The sequence below is a fragment of the Vipera berus genome (assembly GCF_964194415.1).
Source record: "Vipera berus genome assembly, chromosome: 3".
NCBI lineage: Eukaryota > Metazoa > Chordata > Lepidosauria > Squamata > Viperidae > Vipera > Vipera berus.
The window spans coordinates 14,315,842-14,340,331 of record NC_138204.1 but is presented as its reverse complement, the minus strand read 5'-3'; the positions used below and the strand labels follow the sequence as shown (position 1 = coordinate 14,340,331).

The following is a 24,490-nucleotide window of genomic DNA, read 5'->3' as shown; positions in this document are numbered from 1 at the left end:
AAACAAATAAGATAAGATAACCTTTATTGTCGTTTTTTTTTTACTGTGGGCACAACGGCAAACATCAAAAATGAAATTTAGTTGCCCGCTTTCAAAGTGGAATACATAGATGACACACACCTAACCATGCTATATACACATATGTATAGACCCACACTCCTACATATACATAACAAATAAATATTACTGTCCATCTTGAATATATAATAAGTGTAATATATATATATATATATATATATATATATATATATATATATATATATATATATATCTTTTACACTTATTATATATTCAAGATGGACAGTAATATTTATTTGTTATGTATATAGATTATTTATTTATTTATTTATTTATTTATTTATTTATTTATTTATTTATTTATTTATTTATTATTGGGACTTATATGCCGCCCTATCTCCCGAAGGACTCAGGGCGGCTAACAACAATAACATACAATAAATACAGAAGTTAAAATAAAAATAAAAATTAAAGATTATCCTCGAGTTACTACCATAAGTGAGCACAAAATTTATGTTGCTAAGTGAGACATTTATTAAATGAGTTTTGCCTCATTTTATGGCTTTTCTTGCCATGGTTGTTCAGTGAATCATCACAGTTGTTAGGTTAATAACCCAGTTGTTAAGTGAATCTGATTCCCCCATTGTCTTTGCTTGTCAGAAGGTTGGAAAAGGTCTGGGGATACTGCAATCTGGGGATACCGCAACCGTCATAAATATGAACCAGTTGCCAAGCATCCAAATTTTGGTCACGTGATCATGAGGATGCTGCAAATATGTATAAGTGTGAAAAATGGTCATAAATCACTTTTTCCAGTGACACTAACTTTGAACAGTCACTAAATGAACTATTGTAAGTTGAGGACTACCTGTAATCTAATGCATAATGCATCCAAACTCCTAATTATTTAAATATTCAAAATTTTCTATTCAAAAGTTTTGTGGGGGGAAAAATGAGGGTTTTTTACCTGGATCCTCCTCTTCCAATATCTGATCAGACTCTGCTTCTAGTACTTTGTAGGAACTTTGGTTTTTAAATTTTGGTTTAATCAAGTCCATCCTAAAAAATCACAAAAGAACAGATGATTTTCCTGACTCCAAAAAAAGGTCAAAGATGCATTTATACCAATATAACTGAGATTTTTTTAAAGACTATGCTAGTATTATGATTACTCTCCTTTCCCTCTTTTGCAGGCTTCACTTGCTTGCCAATATAAAATTCAGCATATATTCTTCCTATGAAGCCTAAATATTATAATAATAATAATAATAATAATAATAATAATAATAATAATAATAATAATAATAATAATAATAAGTTGGACGGGACCTTGGAGGTCATCTAGTCCAACCCCCTGCTCAGGCAAGAAACCTTATACCATTTCAGACAAATGGCTGTCCAGTCTCTTCTTAAAAACCTCCAGTGTTGGAGCATTCACCACCTCTGGAGGCAGGTTGTTCCACTGGTTAAGTACAAGATGTCTGAAATTTGAGTTTATTTCTTTTCCAATAATATGTACCACACTTCCATATTTGTGGACTTAAGGATCATCAAGGACCATAATTTCCATTTAGCATCTTTACATATATGAAGATCCTTTCACTGAGAAGACTGGGGGGAGCATTTTAACTCACATTAGCTGTAAGCATTTTTTGTGGTTATGGTATACATTTAGGCATGCAGACTTCTTTGGACCACCGAAGACAACAATAAATATTTTTATTTGTAAATTGTCCCAAATTTCACAGACTATTTCTCATGAATATATTGTATGTGATAACTACAGTATATGCTACAGCTGAAGAAACAGTTGCCACAAAAACAAATTTTAGAAAAGACAAAATATCTATGCAATACTTCTGGTCACAACAAATAATCTGATTGAAAGCTATCCAGCCTACATGGGTGACATTAATCATATTGACATACTAAACTGAAATATTCTGCCTTTAAGCTGAAGATCCATCATTAGTGCTTTTCCCAATTGAGCATCTCAGAAGAAAATAGATTCCTCACATTTCCTAGGTATGTTTTTGACGCTGCTGCAACTGAATATAGAAACTTACTGCTTTTTCATGATTTCCATTGATTTTCTATTTTCTTCCATCCGAGAAATCACCTTTTTTTTCAGTTTCAACTCAAACATCTCAGCTGCCCTGTTTTGAAAAACAAATTGGAACAATCTTTCCAAAATTGTGCCTTGGTAGATCAAGGATCTAATTTATCCAATATTCCTTTTTTTCTACATTAGAATGGTAGCCAGCAAGCTGCCTTTGTAGGAAACCCATGAAGCTCACAGACTGCTGTATTGATAATATTCAGATGTGTACTGCCTTCAAACAGATGTGTATGTAAAGGAGCCATTTAATTAATATCACTAACACCAGAGGAATCTACAACAAAATTTTAGAGCATAGAATGCACCTATACTTTTCTATTGTCTATACCAGGGGTAGGCAACCTTGGCTCTTTTATGACTCGTGGACTTCAACTCCCAGAATTCCTGAGCCACCATAGCTGACTCAGGAATTCTGGGAGTTGAAGTCCACGAGTCATAAAAGAGCCAAGGTTGCCTACCCCTGCTCTATAGGATTGTATAGGCACTCCATATTAAATGGATTATGTTGGTCTGAAAAATCACCACAAACCTTGCTCAAGCCTGTGGTGGTTTTAAATGTGTCATGTGATCAGAACTCACATAGTCACCAGTTTCTCTAGTAAATTCAAGAAAGACTTAAACTGGGTAATGGAAAACAACACTAAGGCAATGTTAAATAACCCACTTTGATCCATATCAATTGTCTGCTTAGTTACATCAGTTAATTATCCATCTTTAGCCTGGTTTCCATCTCAACTTACAATAACCAAGTGTAATATCATTGTAAACTTCAAATATTGGTGATAAATACCTGGAGGCTAAGAAATCTGTAGCCTTGAGATCGGTCACAATATAGAGATAATAGTAGCTCATAAAAACTCTCCTCTGAATCAGCAAGAAGGTGAAACATACTGCATCCCACAGGATACCTGCTTCATCCTTAGGCAATTCACATATCTCATTATTAGGTGGATCTGTGCAGAAACAATATTCACAAACTTGTTTTTCTAGGTGGTAAGTTGGAAATGTAGATCATCCCTCTGTTTCCCTACAGAAAGAATCACGTTGCTGTTGTTGCTGTTTTTGTTATTACCAATATTAACAGATTTATACAATTTGCATTTTGTACAATGTAATGTGAATATTATGGAGACCATGAATGAAACTTTATTTTGCAGAGATAGCAAGGATAACTTTAGCTATCCGAAAGAAAACAAGTCACAAAACATGTTTTCTCTTTTATTTATTTTTGTCCGCAAAATAAAATTAATAAATACATTATGGCTTCTCTAGTCTAGTACATTCTATGGGTAAAATTCCACAAAGCCTAAAATCTGTCCTATTGTTAAGTATATCTAACCTTCAACAGAGAAGATATTTTTGCATAGAAATGATCCAACCTATTATCTTCCATACATTTGGTTAAAGGTGTCCTTTCAGTTAAGCTATATTACTGGTGAATATAAAGATGCTATTTTCTTGGTGATGATAAAGAAATGATTTACCATTGCTTTCTTTCAGGATATGTTTTTCAATTCCCAATCTAATCTAATGGCTCCCAACCTTCGCTCTTTTCGCTGCGGCCTGAAGACTTGGCTATTTGAACTTGCCAGCCTGGACTGAGGGACTGGGATTTTAGATCTTAAATTTTAAAAATTTTAAATTTTAGAATGTGTTTATTGTTTAGGGCTATTTGATTTAATTTCATTTTAATTTTTGTATATTATGTGTTGTTTATAGTGTTTTAATTGCCCTGTACACCGCCCCGAGTCCCTTGGGAGAGGGGCGGTATATAAATCCAAATAAATAAATAAATAAATAATCTAAAGTCTTGGGAGTTCTTGGTAGTGTCTTGCTCATTCTTGGTTGAATGTTCCCAACATTCATTAGCTTTTTGTGATTAGCTATGGAACCTTTTTAAGATCTGAGTTCAAGAATTTGCTTTTCTGCTTAGGCAACATGAATCTCCTGAATCTATACAACATATTTATTAAAAAATCAGTTGAATCTTGCATAGCAGATCTATATTACAATTTTTGAAGGCTCTCATAACTTAATCTATCAATGGAGAAGCTTCCAGCCACCTATATCAATCTGCAATACATGAAGGAGCACAACAGATGAATGAGTACAGGCAACTACTTTAAGAATAATTATCTGTCTTACTCTGGATAAGAGTTCTTGTCTAACTGCCCTCACATTACCTACTGTGACTGGCCACTGCTTTTTAAGATTTTTTCCAAGAACTCAGGAACAATTGAGTCTAAGATCTTCTGCATGGAAATCAAACATTCTACTATTAAGCTTCTTCCCCAGATGCAACATTTTATATTTTTTTCAGTTACTTGTGGTAGTTATCTATATATACATGGATGCCTGTGGCGACACACACACACACACACACACACACGTGGGAAGATAAGGGAAAGAAATTTTTTAAAAAAACCTTTCTGCCAGTTTCAGACCTGCAATCTTATATTTACATGGCAAGAGTCATAATCATTATACTTGTTTTTAACTTTTGTATCTTGGTTTTTAATTACCCTGTAAACCGCCCTGAGTCCTTCGGGAAAGGGCGGTATATAAATGTAATAAAATAAAATAAATAAATAAATAAATAAATAAATAAATAAATACTATTAGGTGTTCATGCTAAGGGAACCCAAAAGTGCTTTTTCAAAAGGTTACTGGACTTTCTTTGTTTTTCCTTGAAGATGTTTGCTTCTCATCCAAGAAGCTTCTTTAGTTCTGACTGACTGATAGAGAATGGAAGGATTTATATTCCTTGCAGTCATCTGGTCATTAGCACTCTCTCTGAGAGTTGTTCAGGCCATTTGGAGTTTTATCTGTGCCCACGGGTCACTTGAATAGTGCAGATGGGTGTGGAACCTTCTTGGAACTACTGAAAGGACTGTGTTGCAAACAGATGATAGGTAATGTTGTATTCCTTCCTCTCTATTGAGAGGGGGCTGTTCAGTTTTAATGCAGATGGCCTCTTTAACCTCTCTTTTAAACCGGTGTTCCTCTCTGTCCAGAATGTGGACTTTGCTGTCTTCAAAAGAGTGGCCTTTGTCTTTCAAATGCAGGTGGACTGCTGAATTCAGACCTGATGGGTTTTTTCTCCTATGTTGTGCCATGTGTTTTTGAAGAGGTTGTTTTGTTTTTCCAATGTACTGCAGGATAAATATCCTTACATTGAAGGGCCATAATCTACCATTCAGGTTCAGTGCAGGTTAGTAGATAATTTTGACTTTCTAGTCCCAGGTTGAGGGAAACGCCCCAAAGTCACTCATTTGTCTTCTGTGCTCAAGGGAGAACTAGAACCTGAATCTCTCCACTCCTAGTCCTGCAACATAACACAACAAACCCGGGAAATAAAGTGAAGTGTATTTATAATTCTCTTTAAGGAATGTTTGGGATGCCTTATGCCTATCTTTCTATGGAATTGCTTCTCACTTACCTACTTCATATCCTGGTATCGTGCAATACATAGCGAAGGTCTGAATTAGCCAACAATAATTTATTTGTAATTTATTAAGGTATGCACATGCTCCAACCTGTAGAAAAAAAAAGAGGGAAAACAGAACAATTTAGCAGGGATTAGAGCTCCAGATCTTTCCCCTGCCTCGTGGGGAAGGGGGGAAGATAATATAAATAGAGGGTAGTAAAATTGGAGCTCTTTCCTTAATGATCAAGAATCTGGTGATCAAATGGGCAAGTATGGGCAAATAAAAATAAAATTTAAAAAAGATAGAAATAGTTTGTTTTGTGTTTGAGCTTTTAATTTCCCAAGTGACTAAATGGCACAGTAGTGGCCTCAGGAATGGGAAGTCCAAATTGGAGTTTTGAATTGGAAAAATTCAAAAATTCAAATTCAAATTACCACCTACTGTAAATTATTATAACAATGCTCTTCTTTGACTATGCAAACACAGCAACCTCCTTTAAGGTTTTTTCTAGAGTGCAACTTGGATTTAGAGTCCGTGGGCAATCAAGGGAGGATTAAAAAGCTCTACTCTCTTTGTAAGTAAGTCATAACATATTTGTGTATAAGAAAAGAGCAGAGTTTGCATCATGACAGAAATATCTCATTTTGATAAGAACAATGGATCCTCAGGCACATCTGCTTATATTAGTAACTCCTGTCAGCTCAGCCATTGGCTATGTTTGCTGGATGACAGGAAGGCTAGATTCGTTTATCATCACCTATCATGTATTTCTCTTTTAGATATTGACACAACATGTTGGAAGTTGTATAATCTCAACCTATGCAACCAGTTCTACTGCATCCCTTTAAGAATTATGAGCAGTGTCTGACATGTCTTATTTCACAATGAGAATTTCAATGTACTGCACTTAAATTCCCTCTGCATCAACAGTGGTTCCAAACTATACTTCTTAAGGCTATGCCAAAATATTGAAATTTCTCACACTAGCCCTAAAAGAGGCTTAGACTTCTCCTTTTCTACCTTATACTTCGAATGTTTGAGAATTTCCTTTAAATTTCTCTTCTTGGTATTTTGAAGCCTAGTTAATTGTGGAATTGCTATCTCTGTTGTTTTCTGCTGCATAGCTTTCCACCATTCTCGAGCTTCCTTAGCCATCCTAACTTTTCAATTTCAAAGATGCCCAATGGGAGAAATTTCTTAAGAAAATTTCCTTGGTATCAAATAAAATTCCCTTAAGTTTTAAATATAAGAAGCTATGAAAAATCAATTTATATGCCAAAAAACAAGACCTCCATACCTACTTTATATATAAAAAGAGCAAGAACATGAGAAATTCACCAGCACTCTTTTTTCTTTTCAAAGACCATTTCAAAACAAAGAAACCAATCTTCTTTCATCCAGTTAAAGAATTGTTAGAAATAAAATTAGAATAATTTTTTCTGAGGCAGTTTACAATAAATAGATATTTTTGCCCCTCCTCAACAAGTTGATCACAAACATTAACCCACTACATACAGCAAGAAGATTCTTTACTGTTATAACCAAAGTAGTGTAGACAATCAAGTAGTCCCATGGTCTAAGAATGTCTCTGATGGGCTTCAGCTGAAGGCTTTGTCCAAAGTGCATAAAGTAGAAGCAGGCAACCAAGTAGCCCACACAGAAGATGCTGATCCTGGCTGTCCCGGTCACAAAAATTAGACAAAGGACAATCCAGAAGAGGTACTTGAATATAAGCACTTTCATCAGATCCAAATAAGATCTATTCAGAAGAAAATAATGACAATAGAATGAATAGAAACTAGATTGTGTAGTAATGAGGGAAACAAAGACAGAATTGACTACAAGTTCTATAGAGTGTGCTGGTTTAATTCACCCACTATATAAAGCCACTTTGTTTATAACTATAGTTTGTTGGGTAGAGTCAGGTTTAAGTTAAGGTCAAATAGACATTGACCTAAGGTCCCAAAAATTAGGAGGCACTAATGCTGCCACTTCTTCCAAATTATTCTAAAAATGAAAATCTATGCATTAGCAGGAGGTGGCACCATCAGTTAATGTGTGGTGCCATATACCTTGAGGTGGGGCACTGCTGTTGGGGGAGGAAGAGAATTTGGTAATCACAGCTGCTATCGGTACCTGAAAAAATTCAACATTATATTAAGAAGCACTCCAAAATTCAAATAGTTGTACTAGCTAGGAATTATGAGGGCTTTAATCCTACTTATCTAGAGGATAGTATATTTGGAAGTTGTTGTGCTTTCTGGAGAAAACCCAAACATGAACATGTTTTCCTTTATTTCTTACCTGCAATGGATAAAATTTGGTACTCGACTGAATTCACTGAGACCTGCTGGGCCCAAATCTTGATTAATCTCTGAGTTATCTCCAGCTTGCAGCTTGACTAGAGGCTGATCCTCATCTTCAAAAACTTGCCATTGCAAGGAAGCAAAAAGCAGAAGAAGGAAATCATCTGCCATAAGGAAGGAAATATTTTTTAATCTAGAAAATGCTTTCACTCTACCTTCTTATTATAACATGTTTCTCCAAGAAGGCACCTTCTAGTATCTGTGTGTATAAACAGTCATATAAAATGTCATCTTGCTATCAAGTACAGAAAGGTCCATGCTCCATAACACTGAAAAACAATGCAGCAAAACTGCAATAATGAATCTTAGAGGTAGCTATGCTGTTTTCATTGCTACCAGCTGTTTGAGTTGTTCAAGTTAGCCAGAAGAAGCAAAACTAACTTTACAAAGGTTCACTAGCACAAGATCAATTGCTTCCTGGAACAGCTCCCAAACCTCAGAAGATATAAAAAAACTGATGCACTACAATTTAGATAAGTGTTCTGCATGGAATTCAATATACAGTGATATTATAGGTAACTCAATGTCAAATATGTTTCCTATTTGTGCCAGAATACTGCACCCATATTTGAAATTTTTATTTATTTATTAAGGTACAATTTGTTTAAACTGCATTCTGATCAGGGGGAACTTACATTAAAGAGTAGGGTGGGCAAACTTTTGGAGACAGATAATTTTTTTAAAAAATGAGAAGGATTTAGCAATGTAATTAGGGAATAGGATCTCCAGAGGGGGCACATTCAGTTGGGAAGTGAGGAAATACCTTTAGCAGGGTGTTTGCTAAGTCTTTAAAAAAATTACTATTTTTATTGCAAAATTGAATGGGATACATATATTTGCCTTCATTTGTGACTATTTTTATTTTATTTTTATTAGTAAGAAATTGCACTGCCATTTCTCTGTAGATTGCACTCAAAGGTAACAAGATAGAAGTAAGATGAAGAAGGCTTTGCAACAGGAATTTGCAAGAGCTACAGTAAATGAAGAACAGGTCCACAGCCATACAGTATATACAACCTAAATTAAAAAGAGAAAAGACATTGCTTGCTGGAAAAGAGAAGGAATTTCATGCAGACTGGACAAGAAAAAGCCCATGTCTGAAATTTTAAAGAACTCTGGGCAGTTCATATAAATCAGGAATAGACATTTAGTGCTCAACAGATTATTTGGACTGAGATACCCATATCCCTTGGATACTGAATATAGTAATCCTTCCAATAAGAACACCTTATTATCTATTCTACATATAAATAATATTGAGCTAGATAAACATTGCCTATTTTGTCCACATTTTCCTCAACTGCAATTTGTACACAGAATTTAGCTGTAATTTATTTATTAGTTTTCTATTGCCATTCATCTCATTAAGCAATTCTGGGAGGACCTTAAGCATGTCATGTCATTATCACTGTTACCTGCAAGACACGGTCCAGAACTATATTGGTCTAAGAATAAAATACATATCCTCATGAAGCATATGCTACCCTTTCCAATTTATACTTACACAGGAGAAAATTAGTATTCGGTCTCTCAGCAAAATCAGGCAGATAAAGCCACTTAATCAGATTTGAAGGTAGCAACCAGTGGGAATTTCTCCATGGATAATCTGCCAGCAAAGAGATCATCTGCATTACACAAAACTTCTTCAACTAATTTACAAGTTTCCTGTCCAGACAAGTTTGATGCAAAGGGAGCTACTGAGCACTAGTAGCAAAGCCAGCCCTCTGCTCAATTATTGCTATTACCCTCCACATGACATATCTCTGCTTCCCCACACAGTGCTGCATTCACCTTGGCACAAAGCAGGTGGGAGGCCAATACAAAGCAAATACTGAAAGGCCACAATGTTGACAAGGAAGAAACAGTATTTGGGCCAGACTTGGGCTATTGCTTTCCTCTGACGGTAGCTCAACAGGTAAATCAGCCAACTTGCATGGATAAGTGCATAGAGGTCCATGCGTTGCCCAATCACATTAATTGCCGCCACAAAGCATATCTGAAAAAAGGAGAAGAGGCAGCTGAGCTAACATCACAATGGCACCAGGTTGAAAGGACTTAACACTAAGCTCAAGAACTCAGTCTGCAATCATATACAGGTAGTCTCAACATATAACCGTAATGAGCCTACCCCATTATGGTCATATGTTGTGATAATTGTAAAACTGGTATGACACAATGTTTCTTGTGATAATTGTTAAGCAAACACTGCAGTTGTTAAGCAAACCAATGGTTCACTATGGGCATTACTTCCTAGCAAGCTACTGGTTACAAATCATGGACAACCTGCATACAATATCGGAAACATTTGCTTCATAATTAGTGAATCCTTTATCATACAAATCTCCAACGTAATTGTTACAGGCATGTCTTGGTTACACTGCCACTATTTCAAAAACTGCACTAGTTACTATTTAGTTTCTGGTATAATCAAAGCACAGCTAATCATATTTAAAGCCCTTTATAGCTCTATATTTATCCTCACTAATAGTAGTGTACCTGATTTTCTAGGTACTAAACTAAAAAGTTAATAAATCTAATACAACATGGTCTTATTAAGTCAAATTAACCTGACACTAAAGGAAAAATAAAAGAAGAGAAAATAGGAGATACAAATAAAGATTATTAAAAAAAAGTAAAAACTTGTTCACCGTTCAGTATTTATAGCTATTCATTTGTGTTTTGCCTTCAATGGCAGACAAAACCATAGTACTTCAATAAATGTATATAATTATACGTAAGCAGGGAAAAGTGCAGCTTTGATATACCAATGACAGCAATTCACCTTCTGCACAATTCAATATAGATGAAAACAGTATTGCCCAGTCCAGTAACTTTAAAGTCTGCTGTGATTACAACTTCCAGAATCCCCAATCAGCATGCCCAGAGGCTACTTTTTTTGTAATCTAACATGGCTGAAGGGTTGTGGATATCACAGTCTCAAAACATTTGAAAACATTGGACAGACTAAATACTGTACAATGTCTTATCTACCTGTTTGTAGGGAAGACAGATGGAGTTCTCTTTGGATTCCCAAAACTATAAAATGAGGTAGTCCATAATGTGAACCAGGTGGCAGAAAGCTTCACCTGGCCTCTGCACTTGGCTCTCTGGGGCCACATCTGATTACTTCCTACTTGAAACCACACATCTTTTGTCTTCTAAGCTGCCTGTCTCATTTCCCAACACCAAGAAGATATGGTCCTTTCTTACCAACATTTTCTCACCTCCAGTCCAAATTTGTAAAAACTATAGTTGAGAAAGTATTTGATGCAGTTGAGTAGCCCTTCATCCAAGTTCTCCCGGGCAATATTATTAAAAAGGCTACCTGTGACAGGTGGCAATAGTTGCTTCTGAGTCCAGTAAAAATATTGGTGGCGATACACTGTTGCTTCTAAAGCCATTAGAATCAGGATGGTAAGATGGTTCTAAGAAATACAGGATAATACATCCTTCATAAGAATGTTGTTTCCCCAATCATCCTAATTACCTAAAGCATCTATGATTTTTCTTCTTCAATAGTTCCCCCTACTGAGACAACTTTATACTTGTTTATGATGGCTGTTATCCATGAATCATTCTCTTTTGATGGAAGACAACTGTCTTTCCAATGATCCTCCTTAATGGTGGATCAATGGAAATAAAGTACTAGTGCTAAAGTATGATTTAGGTCTGCTTTTGAACATCTAACAGACCATATTTTTTGAAATAGCAAAATGTCTTGAACCAGTCTAGTTCCTAAATTTAAAGTGATATTACAAAGTTTGTCTGATAATATTATTAGACAAACATCAGTTTCCCCATTATTATTATTATTTATTGAACTTATATACCACCCTTCTCCCATAGGATCCAGGGCGGTTCACAAGGCAATTAAAACAACATTACAATACAAAAAGTTAATAACAATTAAAATAGATTAAATTATCCTTGATTAAAAATCTAAAACCCCTATAACTCTGATTAAAAACCCAATTACAATAAGTTAAAAATTAAAAGTTCTCAGTCCTGGCTGGAAAGCTCAAAGAGCCAGGTCTTCAGGTCCCGTCAGAACGAACGAAAATCAGGGGCAGTCCTGAGCTCTACGGGTAACTGGTTCCAAAGGGCAGGCCCACCCACAGAGAAGGCCCTCCCCCTGGGTGTTGCCCGCCGGCAATCCTTTGCCGGCGGCACCCTGAGAAGGCCCTCCCTGTGGGAGCGCACAGGACGAAAGGAACTTGATGCCGGCAGCAGGTGTTCCCTCAGATATCCTGGACCCTCACCATTTAGGGCTTTATAGGTCATCACCAGCACCTTGAATCTCACCCGGAGGGCAATTGGAAGCCAATGCAGCTCGCGGAGTAGAGGTGTTACATGGGAGTATCGGGAAACCCCCATCACAACTCGCGCAGCAGCATTCTGCACCAGCTGAAGCCTCTGAGTGGTCCTCAAGGGCAGCTCCATGTAGAGAGCGTTGCAGTAGTCTAACCGGGAGGTCATGAGCGCATGAGTGACTGTGCGCAAGGCATCTCGGTCCAGATAGGGCCGCAACTGGCGCACCAGGCGAACCTGGGCAAAAGCCCCCCTGGTCACGGCTCCTATATGATCTTCAAGACTGAGCCGCAAGTCCAGGAGAACACCCAAGTTGCGAGTCCTATCGACGGGGGGTAACACCTCACCCCCCCATCATTAAAGATGGAATAGAATATGCCTGTACGCACAGCCACTCAGTCTTGGCAGGATTGAGTCGGAGCCTGTTTCTCCCCATCCAAACCCGAACCGCCTCCAGGCAACAGGACATCACGTCGAGGGCATCACTGGGTTGATTTGGGGTGGAAATAAAAAGTTGGGTATCATCAGCGTACTGATGATACCCCACCCCAAAACCACGAATGATCTCACCCAGCGGCTTCATATAGATATTGAACAGGAGGGGAGAGAGGACTGACCCCTGAGGAACTCCGCAAATGAGAGACCTCGGGGCGGACCTCTGCCCTCCCGTCTGTTCTGTACCAGCCTGCTACCGGCCCCGCAGCAAAAGCAGGGACAACCCCTTTACAAACGGCAAGAGGCTGGAATAAAGCCTGCCAAATTTATTCACATAAAACAGAGCAAGACAAGACACCAACCATAAAACACGAGCTAAGAAGCAGGAACAATCCAAGCGGTTGCCTTCAGCAAACCAGCCCTCCCACACATTCCCCTTAAATACAGTTCAGGGCGTGGCCTCTCTGTGCCTCCTTCCGAGGTGCCCCATTGCCTTCCTCTGTTTACTCCTGACTGACTGCCTCCTGCGTCGGGCGTCCTTGAACAGGGCCAGCTGTGGGTCATCTTCATCCACGCTGTCAGGCTCACACAGCTGGGTCTGCATCGTGACCAGATGAGAGGGGCCTTGCTGGGGGCTCTCATCAAGCTGTCCAATCCCCTCAGCAAGCTCTTCAACACCCCCCTCCTCCTCCTCTGAGTCGTCCGACCCAACTGCCGAACCCACCGGCTGACCCTGAATCACAACACCGTCAACATCGACTGCGAACGGCCCAAGAGGTAGGAGAACCACTGTAAAACAGTGCCCCCCACTCCCAACCCCCTGAGACGTCGCAGCAGGATACCATGGTCGATGGTATCAAAAGCCGCTTAGAAGGACTAATGTCAGACTCACTGTCTTATAAGGAAAAAGATTCGTTCTGTAATATTTATTCTCTTGCTTACCATAATATTAGTGCTTAAATAAATTCCTACCTTTAGACAAAGAACAATATTGTCACTGCACTTCATCAACCCTCCAATCCAGAGTGCTGGGTCAATTGGTGCCACATACAAAGATGATTTCTCCAATAACTCATCAACATTGATAGAATGGTAAGTCATATTCAAATGCAGATCCTGAAGAGATGGACACATTCATTCTTCATTTGTTCAATTTATATGGCATCCTATTAGCCAAACAGTTCTGTTTTCAAAATTAATTACTTCCTGTTTAATTTATATGGTGGCTCATTGGCCAAATGACTCTACAGTATACAATTGTACTTCTTGTTTTCAAGAAACAAGAAGGGGACTTTATTTCAGGAAAATACACACTCATTTGTTTATTTTTTTCAAACCTCCCCACTTCTAGTCCATACTATAAGCCATTCCAGGTCATACCACTTTGAAATTTTGGGGCTGCAATTCCAATATCTTGAACATACCAAATTTTAGAAGGTTAAGTTAATCATCAGGAATCTGCAAAATGTTTTGTATCTGATTGAGGGAGCTGGAACACTTTCAAGGAAGTACAAAAAATGCTTGAGAAATTTGGATCCTCAGCCCATTAGAACACTGACCTGAGTGCAGTTTGTGGAATAATTCCAGGGCTTAATAAATTTCAACTGATACAACATTTTCCAGATGACCATCACACAAGACCAAAATGTACAGATTCTTGAGGCATAGGGACGAAATTTGGAATAAGGAATAGCAAATGTCCACACAATAAAGAAAACATAGTTCATCAAACACACCTACAGAAAATTGGACACAAGCAGATAAAGTAAAAAAGCAAAGCCAACAGGAATCATCTTTGCAAACAAAACAATTTCAGTCTTCTGCTTCAGTCTTGATCAAGTAAAGCAGTTGATCTAATCCATGTTGCAAGGTTTACCCTTAAACCTAGCCATAGTAATAGCAGTTTGATTTTTCATACATCTGTAACTAGACAATATAAAGATTAAGATATTGACAAATAAACACTCTATAATCACATCTAAACTTTAGAACCTTTGTAACCTGAAGAATCCATAACATACCTAAATAACATTCTGGATTATTAACTTATTAGTAATACAATTCTGCATTAAATATTAATAAATCAATTTCATAAAGGTCTGTAGAAAAGGAGTGTTCTTTTCTTCAATATTTATATCGAGATTTATTTTGTTCTGCTTTCTTGATTGAATTCCTGCCTTAATTCCTGGTTTTCTCTTTGGACTGTTTCCCAGATGAGATAGTTATTAACTAACCTCTTGAAGTGTGATCCAGATAATGCAAGTGGACACAATCTTAAGGATGTGGAGCTCCAGAAATCTCCATGCAAGCACTTGCATTTCCTGAACTATTGCTATGATCTTCAGAAGACAAGGTGCCAAATTATCCACCACTTCTGTCCATTTATTCCTCTTTACCTCTAAAAAGAAAAGTAATTGATTTTAACAAAATAAAGTAAGCAGAATAAAAAAGGACCTGGGATCTGCCCAAAGGCTTGCACTTTAAAAGTTTCTCAATGAAGGCATAAACAAATAAAATGGCAGAGAGAAATCTGAGAGAAACCACTGCTGTGACCAAAGAAAAAATATTAGTTTGATGAAAATACTGCTAATTCTTTTTGAAAATTGCAATTATGTGAATAGAAGTATGACTAGAAAACTGGGTTGAATTTGCATATGACTTCATTCAACCTTGGCTTGTTGGGGAATTCTGGGAGTTGAAATCCACACACCTTCAAGTTGCCAAGTTTGAGAAACATTGGTTCAAAGTCTGATGCTGTAGTCTGTACCTACTGCCAAGAATATTGCCAGAATTCACCAGTTCATCCCACTGATGAATTTTGTTCCTCAAACCTAAAAATAGCAAACCCCTTGCCATCTGTTTTGTACTGGGATTGGGAGACAACAGATTACATTTACAAATTGAATGCCAAATTTATTCGAATAAAGCAAACCACTACTTTCTTTATTTTGAATAGAAGAGCTTACTCTTCAGCCTTACCATTTTCTGTGGTATTCTCAGACTTGTCCAGTCCATCTGGAAAAGGCTGTTGTAATGGCTCAGGAGCCAACCTGTTTAAAATACATTAGAATAGCCAACCAGAGTAGTTATTGCATTGGTAATGAAGCAAGATAAATCTTAGGTCAGTCAGGTAATTTTTTAAGAGATACTTTTCTTTATTGTTTATTTATTTATCAAATTTATATGCTGCTTATCTTGTGATGTATTACAGGTAATGAGGGAGACAATAATCCCTGTCAAGTAAATATTTTTCAGGAAGTTTTTAATAATAATAATAATAATAAACCTTTATTGTCAAAGTACAACATGTGTACATTGAGATTAGCTGAGCCTCCCCCCATGCTCTCTCCTCCCAACACACAGTGACAACAAACCCTCCATCCCACCACACCATGTGAACCAACTACACCACACAGCAGCCTCCCAAGTCAATTCTGCATAAGATTATGTCCCATTTAAAAGCCTAACAGCCCACGGATAAAAGCTATTTTTCAGCCTGTTGGTACGGCTGGCTATATTCCTATATCTCCTACCGGATGGTAGGAGAGTAAAGAGATACCGTCCAGGGTGTGAGTCATCCCTGAGAATCTTCCTCACTCTTCCAAGGCAACGAGCCCTGGCGATGTCATCCAGTGGTGTCAGGGAACAGCCCACAACAGCCCACAATAAAACCAAAAGAAAATGAATGGTAGACTTGCATTCTATATGGCACTGCCCTTGAAAATGACCCAGAATCTTCAACTAATTCAGAATGCAGCAACACAGGCAGTGATAGGCATGCTTGTCGCTACCTATAAAGTCCTTTATGGCTAGGATACTTGAGGAACCACCTATTTTCTATTGTATCTGTCCAGCTGATCCAATCTGGTAGAGTTGGCATGCTGCAAGATCTATTGATTAAACAGTGCAATTTTTAGGACACTGGAAGCGGGCCTTCTCTGTTGCAGCCTCAGCCCTCTGTAATAAGGTTTCCTTTTAGAGTCTAATACCCTTGACTCTACCGGTATTTCAAAAGGCCTTGGAGACATAGCTTTTCATTCAGCTCTCTGGTAAAGATGACTGACATCCTTTTCCTTGTTCTTGTTCTTGCCATTTTTGTTCTTTGTTTTGTGTTTCTTATATTTTTACCTGTTTTTAAATATTTTTTTAAAATGTTAACCTACTCAGAGTTGCTGGGAGTCATGCTGCATGTCAGTTTAAAAAATGTTATCAATAATTATTAGTATTTGAATGTTCACAACATTTTTTGCCTTAATCATCAACTGTGATTTTTCCTTGGTTTCTAGCTTTAACGCTCAACACCCATGCAGTAAAAAAAAACTACACTCAGAGGCAAGGTACTTAGTTTTCTGCAAAAAGTGTCCTCAGCCAGCATCACCAGAGAAAGCCCAACTGGAAATGAGCAAGTCAAGAGAACTTCCATTCCATACAAATGGAAGAAAAATAGGTTTGGATTCAATCCAAACAAGACGCAGCAGCTGTAAATTCAGAAGCCTGATGTTTCTAGAACGCTACCGTCTTTTATATCAGTGAGATTGTATTCCTGCAAAACAGTAGCTCATACTCTGGTGTCCTCTAGGACTTCTGGCTCCTGCTTAAAGAACAGATGGACTCTGTGGCCAGGATGAGTTTTCTTAGCTGGTGTATCAGTTGTAACCAACCTTGGATGCACTGAGTCACCAACGCACTTATTATTTCTCATTTCAATCATTGCAACTCATTCCCCATGGGGCTGCCCTTAAAGACCAACCAAAAACCTGGTCTAAATTGAAATGACCCATATGCTTCCTGGTCAGTCTTGATACTGTGTTATTCTGTTGCTACAGGTACTGCACTGAATTAACTATATACTTTCAAGGGCAATTCAAGGTGGTACTTTTATAGTATTGAATAGTTCAGAGTCTAGGCATCTTTTTTCTGATAAATTCTGCCCACCTGACCTGCATAGGCTTCAAAGGTTAAGCAAATTCAAACATTTAATATTCTATGCATTTCAAGCTCAACTACTTTGCAGTTTCTGGAGTGTTTCCTTAACCCTGAAAAGTTTAAAAAAAACAACAAAAAAACACAAGTGACATTGCAAGTACAGAAAATTCCCAAATGTCTGGATTATAGACAAAGTCTTTCCCAAATGCTACCAGAAACATCTAATTGGAGAGGCCAGTTTAAGGACAGCAGTGACCTTTCAATGAGCCACAGCTCCTTTAGCAGGATCTTATAGTTCAAGTATTTACACATATACTTAAAAGTAAGAGTGTTTGAATTCAAGATGACTTACTCCAAGAAAGTCTATTTATGACTGCAACATTCAGCACCCTATCAATATTCAGAAATGCATCCCTTCTTGGAACAGGACATTTCCATGAGCAATAATTGCTGGCTGTGATTTTATACTTTTAGCAATATTTCATTTTATCTGGGTTTTAAAAGTACTTATGATTCAACTCTAGAAAGCAAGTTAACTTTGGCTAGCTTTCTGCTTGATCAATAACTGGCAGGGGTGTGCCAATCTGTCAACAAAAGTGTTTCACAATACAAAGGAGTGCATATATATAAAGCACCTCTTCAAAGCATTAAAGCAGCTGCATCTTTTTTCAGTCTTTCAGTCTTTTTCAGCCTTACACAACTGCCTCAAAGGCTGCTTCATATATATGTATGCACATCCTTGTGGGAATTTATTTTAAAAATTTGCATAGCTCTAAGACAGGGATGTCAAACTCGCAACGTCACATGACATCACGACGTATCGTGACTTTTTTTCCATTGCTGGCAATGGGGTGGTCACGGTTTCGGCATGATGCATCCGGTCCATGGGCCAGCAGTTGGACACCCTACTCTAATAGTTAGTAACTGTTAAGCATGCATGGCTACAGTAAAAGCCTGCCTATGGGGGGAGGGGTCAGAGACACAAATGACACACAGTGCAAAAAAGATCTACGTGGGAACATTTATTGATTGATTGATTGATTGATTGATTGATTGTAAGTTTCAAGAGATAAAGCCACAAATTCAGATCTACGTGGGAACATACATTTATTTATTTATTTATTTACCGTAAGTTTCAAGACATAAAGCCAACTCACTTATTCACCAGAAGATACACAAGAATCTCCATTTGTTTGTCACTGGGTAGAAAAAGAACATAAATCTCAGCACCTATTTAATTTCAATTACTAAAAGCCAGTATCATAGTAGCAAAGATATTTCATCCCTTAAAGAAAAAATCCTCCTGTTTCACTTTCCATATTCTATAGTCCTCCCATATTTGATAATCTGGATCAACAGACAGCAGCATCTGATAAACCTTGATTGGTCTAGGAAGCTAACTTGTGAATGGAAACTCTCAAAATGGGAGACCTTCCAAGTCTGTGAGCCAGACTGCAAATAAAAAAAAACCAGAAGTCAGTGGTAAACCATTTCATTATCATACCAAGAAAATTGCAGGCATATGTTCATATAAATCATGTGGATCAACTAGGTTTGAAGGAGACTCAACTTAACTCTTAATGGAGTTAAGAATAATTTGGCTAAATACATTTTGCAAATTGTAGGAAATGCAGTGCAACAGGCCCAGAAGCAAGCTGGAGAAAAGCTGATGTAATAAAAACCAGTTACTTCACATAAGAGTTCTGATAAACAATTAGAAAAGAAGAAGAATAAAAGTTAAGATAGTTGCATTGTAGGTGCTGCTTGTCATGGTCTTTAAGAAAGCCAGATTTGTGGTGGGAGAGAAAATTCTGATTACTTTTTGCTGAATGTGAGTAGAACTTTCTATGCTGGAGAGTGAATGATATGAGAAGACACGGAGGTTGGAGATAGTGAGCATGGCCCCAACATCATTCAGTTTCAAACAATCACACATTTAAGCAAAACCCTAAATAGGGTCAGGAGAATAAAAACCAGGTGGGGGAGTGTGTTGAAGCCAGATAAATAGCTGAGGAGGAGCCAGACCAAAAAGAGGAAGGGACAGATGAGAATATTTAGTATTTTTATTTGACAGGTACTTATTTTCCCATAACAATCACCACCTATAAGTTAGGTTGGATTGAGATAAAATGAATGGCCTAAGGTATACGAATGTCCATGGGGATGGAGTAGAACCTGGGTTTCCCCATTCCAAATTTAACACAGTAACCACTACACTGGATCTCAAATTTTGGGCCAGCCCATATCAGTGTCATTTTAACATCCCAGAGTCATCTCTTAAAGATCTAAGGAGATCTAGGAATTGTGTTGGCATAGTGGTTAGAATGCAGTATTGCAGGCTAATTTAGCTCACTGCCAGGATTCTCACCGGCTCAAGGTTGACTCAATCTTCCATCCTTCTGAGGTCAGTAAAATGAGTACCTAGATGGTTGGGGGCAATATGCTGATTCTATAAACTGCTTAGAGAGTGATGTAAAGCACTTTGAAGTGGTATATAACTCTTATTGCTATCGCTATCGCTATTGCTATCTAATTAGCACTTGCCCTGAGGAATAACCATGGGACTATTTATTTTCAAGAAATTCTATCCCTGAGCAATTACGTTTCCATATGAAATACAGGAAATATGAAGCCAAAATCATCTACTTTCCATTTCCATAGAGTAAAAGAATAACTAGTAATGAGTAACTAGTGGTTACTAGTTCCATGACCCAATCCATTCAGAAGGGAAGATATGTATATACATACATTCATTACTAAGAACACATATACATAAAACATGTTTATTTCTAAAGAGGAGTTTATCTTTCTATCTATCTATCTATCTATCTATCTATCTATCTATCTATCTATCTATCTATCTGTCTATCATCTATTTATCCTCTCTCTCTCTCTCTCTCTCTCTCTCTCTCTCTCTCTCTCACACACACACACACACACACACACACCACATATCCATCCATCAATGTATTTTCTATTGTAGAGTGTATTTTGAATACACTAGTCTGCACATATTACCTGCCAGGTGAAGAAGAGGATGGATTCACAGAAATATTAGTCAGATTTGTGATCCTCAGGAAATCTTTATGGAAATTATGCACTTGAAAGATACAAGTCAGAAGAAAGGCATACGATAATATAATATTTCTAAAATGTTCCTTTGTGCTGAACCGTTCAAGACCCAAATCTTTTAATCTGGCAAATGAAAAGACAAAAATATATGCAGATTCAGCTGATGAAAAAGAGGAAAAGAATTCTTTCCCATTACAGGTACTCAAACATAAGTAAATACATGTATGATTATTAATTTAAAAGAATGATGAACCTAGCCAGTTATTCAGAGAGAAAGGGCATTCTCTATCCTTTCCTCAGGTAAACACATTTCAGCACACTTGCACACCTCTGGCCACCTTGACTACCCATCAGGTCTTAATCTAGCTCATATTTAAATATTCTTGTTTACAGCTCTTTACTTAACAGGTAAATAGGGTGGATCTGGAAAGTTATTTCTGTAAATAATGTTCTAAATGTGTGGCTTATAGGTCCCTGCAAGGAAAAATGTTGGCAGAACTTACATGTAATAATCTGATATACCACAGCTCTCTAAAGAATATTTTCCCTAAAGAAGAAATGCCATCTCATGTGACAATGGATTGATGGGTTGAACCTAACAACCAGGCCAAGTAACTTGTCTAACTATTCAACCCTATTATGAAAAAGGATCGAGGCTGGCTCAGCCAGCTGGAAGCAGAATGCTTCCTCTTAAATTCCTTCAGATAACCTTCTCTGGGCAAAGACGGGCCTGGTTGGTCCTTCTTTTAGAAATTCTGCCCATTGACTTTGGTTGTATAGGTCGCAAATGGCAACATTGTAATTGCAAGCTGGTTACTAAACACCTGTATCATAATAATGTGATGCAAGTACATTCCAATTACTGGAATTTTGAGGAGTGGTTGTAAGTCACCCTCATTCAGGGCCATTTGAATGATCACTATACAAGTGCTTATTAAACAAAACAACCTGTACTAACATCTATATGCATGTGCCATGAGGTGCCCACAGCTGAATTAGATTTGGAGAAGATTTGAGAGTTGTAGTTGAGTTGATCTAGTATTGGTAAGGCACATGCGTGCTAGTCGTTTCCGACTCTAGGGGCCGGTGCTCATCTCCCTTTCAAAGCCGAAGAGCCAGCGCTTGTCCGAGGACGATTCCATGGTCATGTGGCCAGCATAACTAGACGCCAAAGGCGCACAGAACGCTGTTACCTTCCCACCATAGTGGTCCCTATTTTTCTACTTGCATTTTTACATGCTTTCGAACTGCAAGGTTGGCAGAAGCGTAACAGGTGCTCACTCTGTTACGCAGCACTCAGGATTCGACCCGCCAAACTGCCGACCTTCCGATCGACAAGCTCAGCGTCCTAACCCACTGAGCCACTGCATCCCCTCTAGTATTGGTATCTATATTTTAATACCAGCAGCAAATTACTTATTTGTTATTATACAACAGAGTTTGGGGAAAAAATCTCAAGATACAAAAGGAATATAGAATCTTAAATTAAAGCCCTTACCTTTCCTCTGATATTTCCAAAGTTTTTAGGAAAAATGCAGAAACCATCTCAAACTGGTAGGTATACAAAGCAATGAGGACGATCATCGAATAGGAGACACTTATCAGCCAAAATCCTTTCAAGACTCGTCGCCATCCTTCATAATGAATCTGGAACCAACAAATTCAATTTTGCAAACTTAGTATTGAATATAATCAGATAACTTACTGGAAGACTTATAGTAGATAAGAGTCACAACAAATTAAACTAAGCTACAGAGTTTTCAAAGGCCATTTGTCTTTATATTGATATAAAATTGTGACTGTAGATAAATGTAGTGTGTCTGGAATTATTTTCTTTGTTTAGGAATTTTAACTTCTTGTGCAACCCTCAGAAATTTTAAAAAAGAAAATTCTCAGTAATCATAACTGCATTTTGAGACCTACAATAGACAGTTTCTCCCATATGTGAATTAAAATAACATGGCTAGGCTATAAGGGAATTTTTTTTATTATAATTTAACGTGAATCTATCACATGCATGCATTTCTGAAGCCAAGGAATGAACTAATTTGAAAGTATTTTTAATGTTGGCACTTTGAAACTTCTAAGGCACTTCTGCAAACACAATGGCATCTGGAATGTGGCATAAGAGAATTTTATGAGCATTTTAATTTTAATTTTAATTGGGGTTTTTTACTTTTTCAGGGACAGTTGTAATCTTTTTAATTGTTTTTAATTTTTGTATTTCTTGTTTTAATTACCCTGTAAACCGCCCTGAGTCCTTCGGGAAAGGGCGGTATACAAATCCAATTAAATAAATAAAAATAAATAAATAACATTATAGCCAGTTATAAGCCTTTGAAAAAAATATATGGAAATGTATTTTTCTGCAAACCTCTATACAAATTGCAAACTAATGTAAAAATAGAAAAAGATTAAAATTTCAAAGATAAAGCATTAAAAGAACGGCAAACTAACAGATTTGAAATTGGCAGCGCTTTCCTTTCCCTTCAGAAGTTAGGAATCAAGCATAAGTCTCAAATTCCAGATCTGCTTACCTGATACATAGCCACACAGAACAGAAAAAGGATAATGTAAAGAATTTTATACACGACCACTTTGCCATTGAAGCTGACAATAAAGAACATGATGGAACAGAAGTAAATCCAGTATTTTACTAGGATCCTCTTAAATATAGAACCAAGTATTTCAACAAACAGATTTTGCTGTGTGTCCATTTCTGCAACAGGAGCATACAATCAATCAGGAGCATCATCAATATTTAATGGACCAGAATGATCTTTTAAGATAAATGTTATTACATTTGACTACTTGTGGTATAAGATTATAATCCAGTATATGCTTACTTAGCAGCAAGTCTCATTGGATTCCACAGGATTTCCTGCTGAACAGCTCTAGATACGATTGAGCTTGGAATAAGCACAGAATACCCACTTTCCCTCCACCTCCACTACAATGCTACCTATATATGCAGGTATGTCCCCTCTTTTTTCTTAAGAATGAAATATTCTACATTGAATAATTGTTCATTGAACACTTCTATATGCACAAAGTGTAATAATATATGTAGCATCCATCTCCTCCCCAACAATACATATTCCCATTCCTCATTTTAATAGACTCATACACTCTCAGACCATACAGTTTTCAATCCTTTTTGAAACAGTTTGAATACAGCATCAATCATCCTCATGCCTGGTGGCTCCAACATGAGTCAACTTGTTTTTCCTCTCACTCACCAATAGGACAGTACAGAAAAATAAGACTGAAACACAACCACCAACAACCCTGAGTTAACCTGGCTTCCAGAATAATGAAAATAATTTTGCCCTCAATCAACACACACACAAAAAAGATGCTAGCATGCATTCATGGCCATACACCCCTATATGCTTTCAGTGCTAGGAGGTGGTGTAGAGAATAACAGATTTCTTGAACCCAGAAATTGGGAGCAGGTGGGGGGCAGAGTCTGGTGTGCAACTCACTGATTTTTAAACAGGGAAATCAATCTTTTTTTAATGAAGGCTGTGAAATAGAGTAGAAAGATTGGGATTAGATTCACCTATAGGGTTGCCTGTATTTTTTCCCTGACATACTGAAGTTCCAGTGAAGTTGTAGTAGAGACTGAAGTACACCGACTTGCCACAAGATGACCAAAGTCAATAGAAAAACATAGTTTATAATCATTAGCATAGTGTTTCTCTACTTTGGCAACTTTAAGAGTGGACTTCAGCTCTCAGAATTCCCCAGCCAGCAAGCTGTTAACACTGCCCTAGAGTTACAAAAAAAATAAATCCAAATGAAAGAATTCATGATTT

General features: G+C 37.4%; 1 protein-coding gene across 1 annotated transcript in view; it reads right to left on the bottom strand.

Annotated features, from left to right (window-relative positions):
• LOC308665584 (piezo-type mechanosensitive ion channel component 2-like) overlaps window positions 1-24,490 on the bottom strand; it is a gene marked incomplete at both ends in the record, with an annotated part of 78,181 nt that overhangs the window by 37,126 nt on the left and 16,565 nt on the right. The window contains 16 exons of the mRNA XM_081323648.1: window positions 986-1,077; window positions 2,085-2,174; window positions 2,928-3,090; window positions 5,577-5,673; window positions 7,081-7,324; window positions 7,870-8,035; window positions 9,436-9,537; window positions 9,723-9,927; window positions 11,156-11,356; window positions 13,647-13,790; window positions 14,234-14,410; window positions 14,909-15,072; window positions 15,654-15,724; window positions 20,619-20,795; window positions 22,171-22,319; window positions 23,210-23,391. Coding sequence (XP_081179774.1) covers window positions 986-1,077; window positions 2,085-2,174; window positions 2,928-3,090; window positions 5,577-5,673; window positions 7,081-7,324; window positions 7,870-8,035; window positions 9,436-9,537; window positions 9,723-9,927; window positions 11,156-11,356; window positions 13,647-13,790; window positions 14,234-14,410; window positions 14,909-15,072; window positions 15,654-15,724; window positions 20,619-20,795; window positions 22,171-22,319; window positions 23,210-23,391 — 2,424 coding nt within the window. The remainder of the gene's footprint in view (window positions 1-985; window positions 1,078-2,084; window positions 2,175-2,927; window positions 3,091-5,576; window positions 5,674-7,080; window positions 7,325-7,869; window positions 8,036-9,435; window positions 9,538-9,722; window positions 9,928-11,155; window positions 11,357-13,646; window positions 13,791-14,233; window positions 14,411-14,908; window positions 15,073-15,653; window positions 15,725-20,618; window positions 20,796-22,170; window positions 22,320-23,209; window positions 23,392-24,490) is intronic.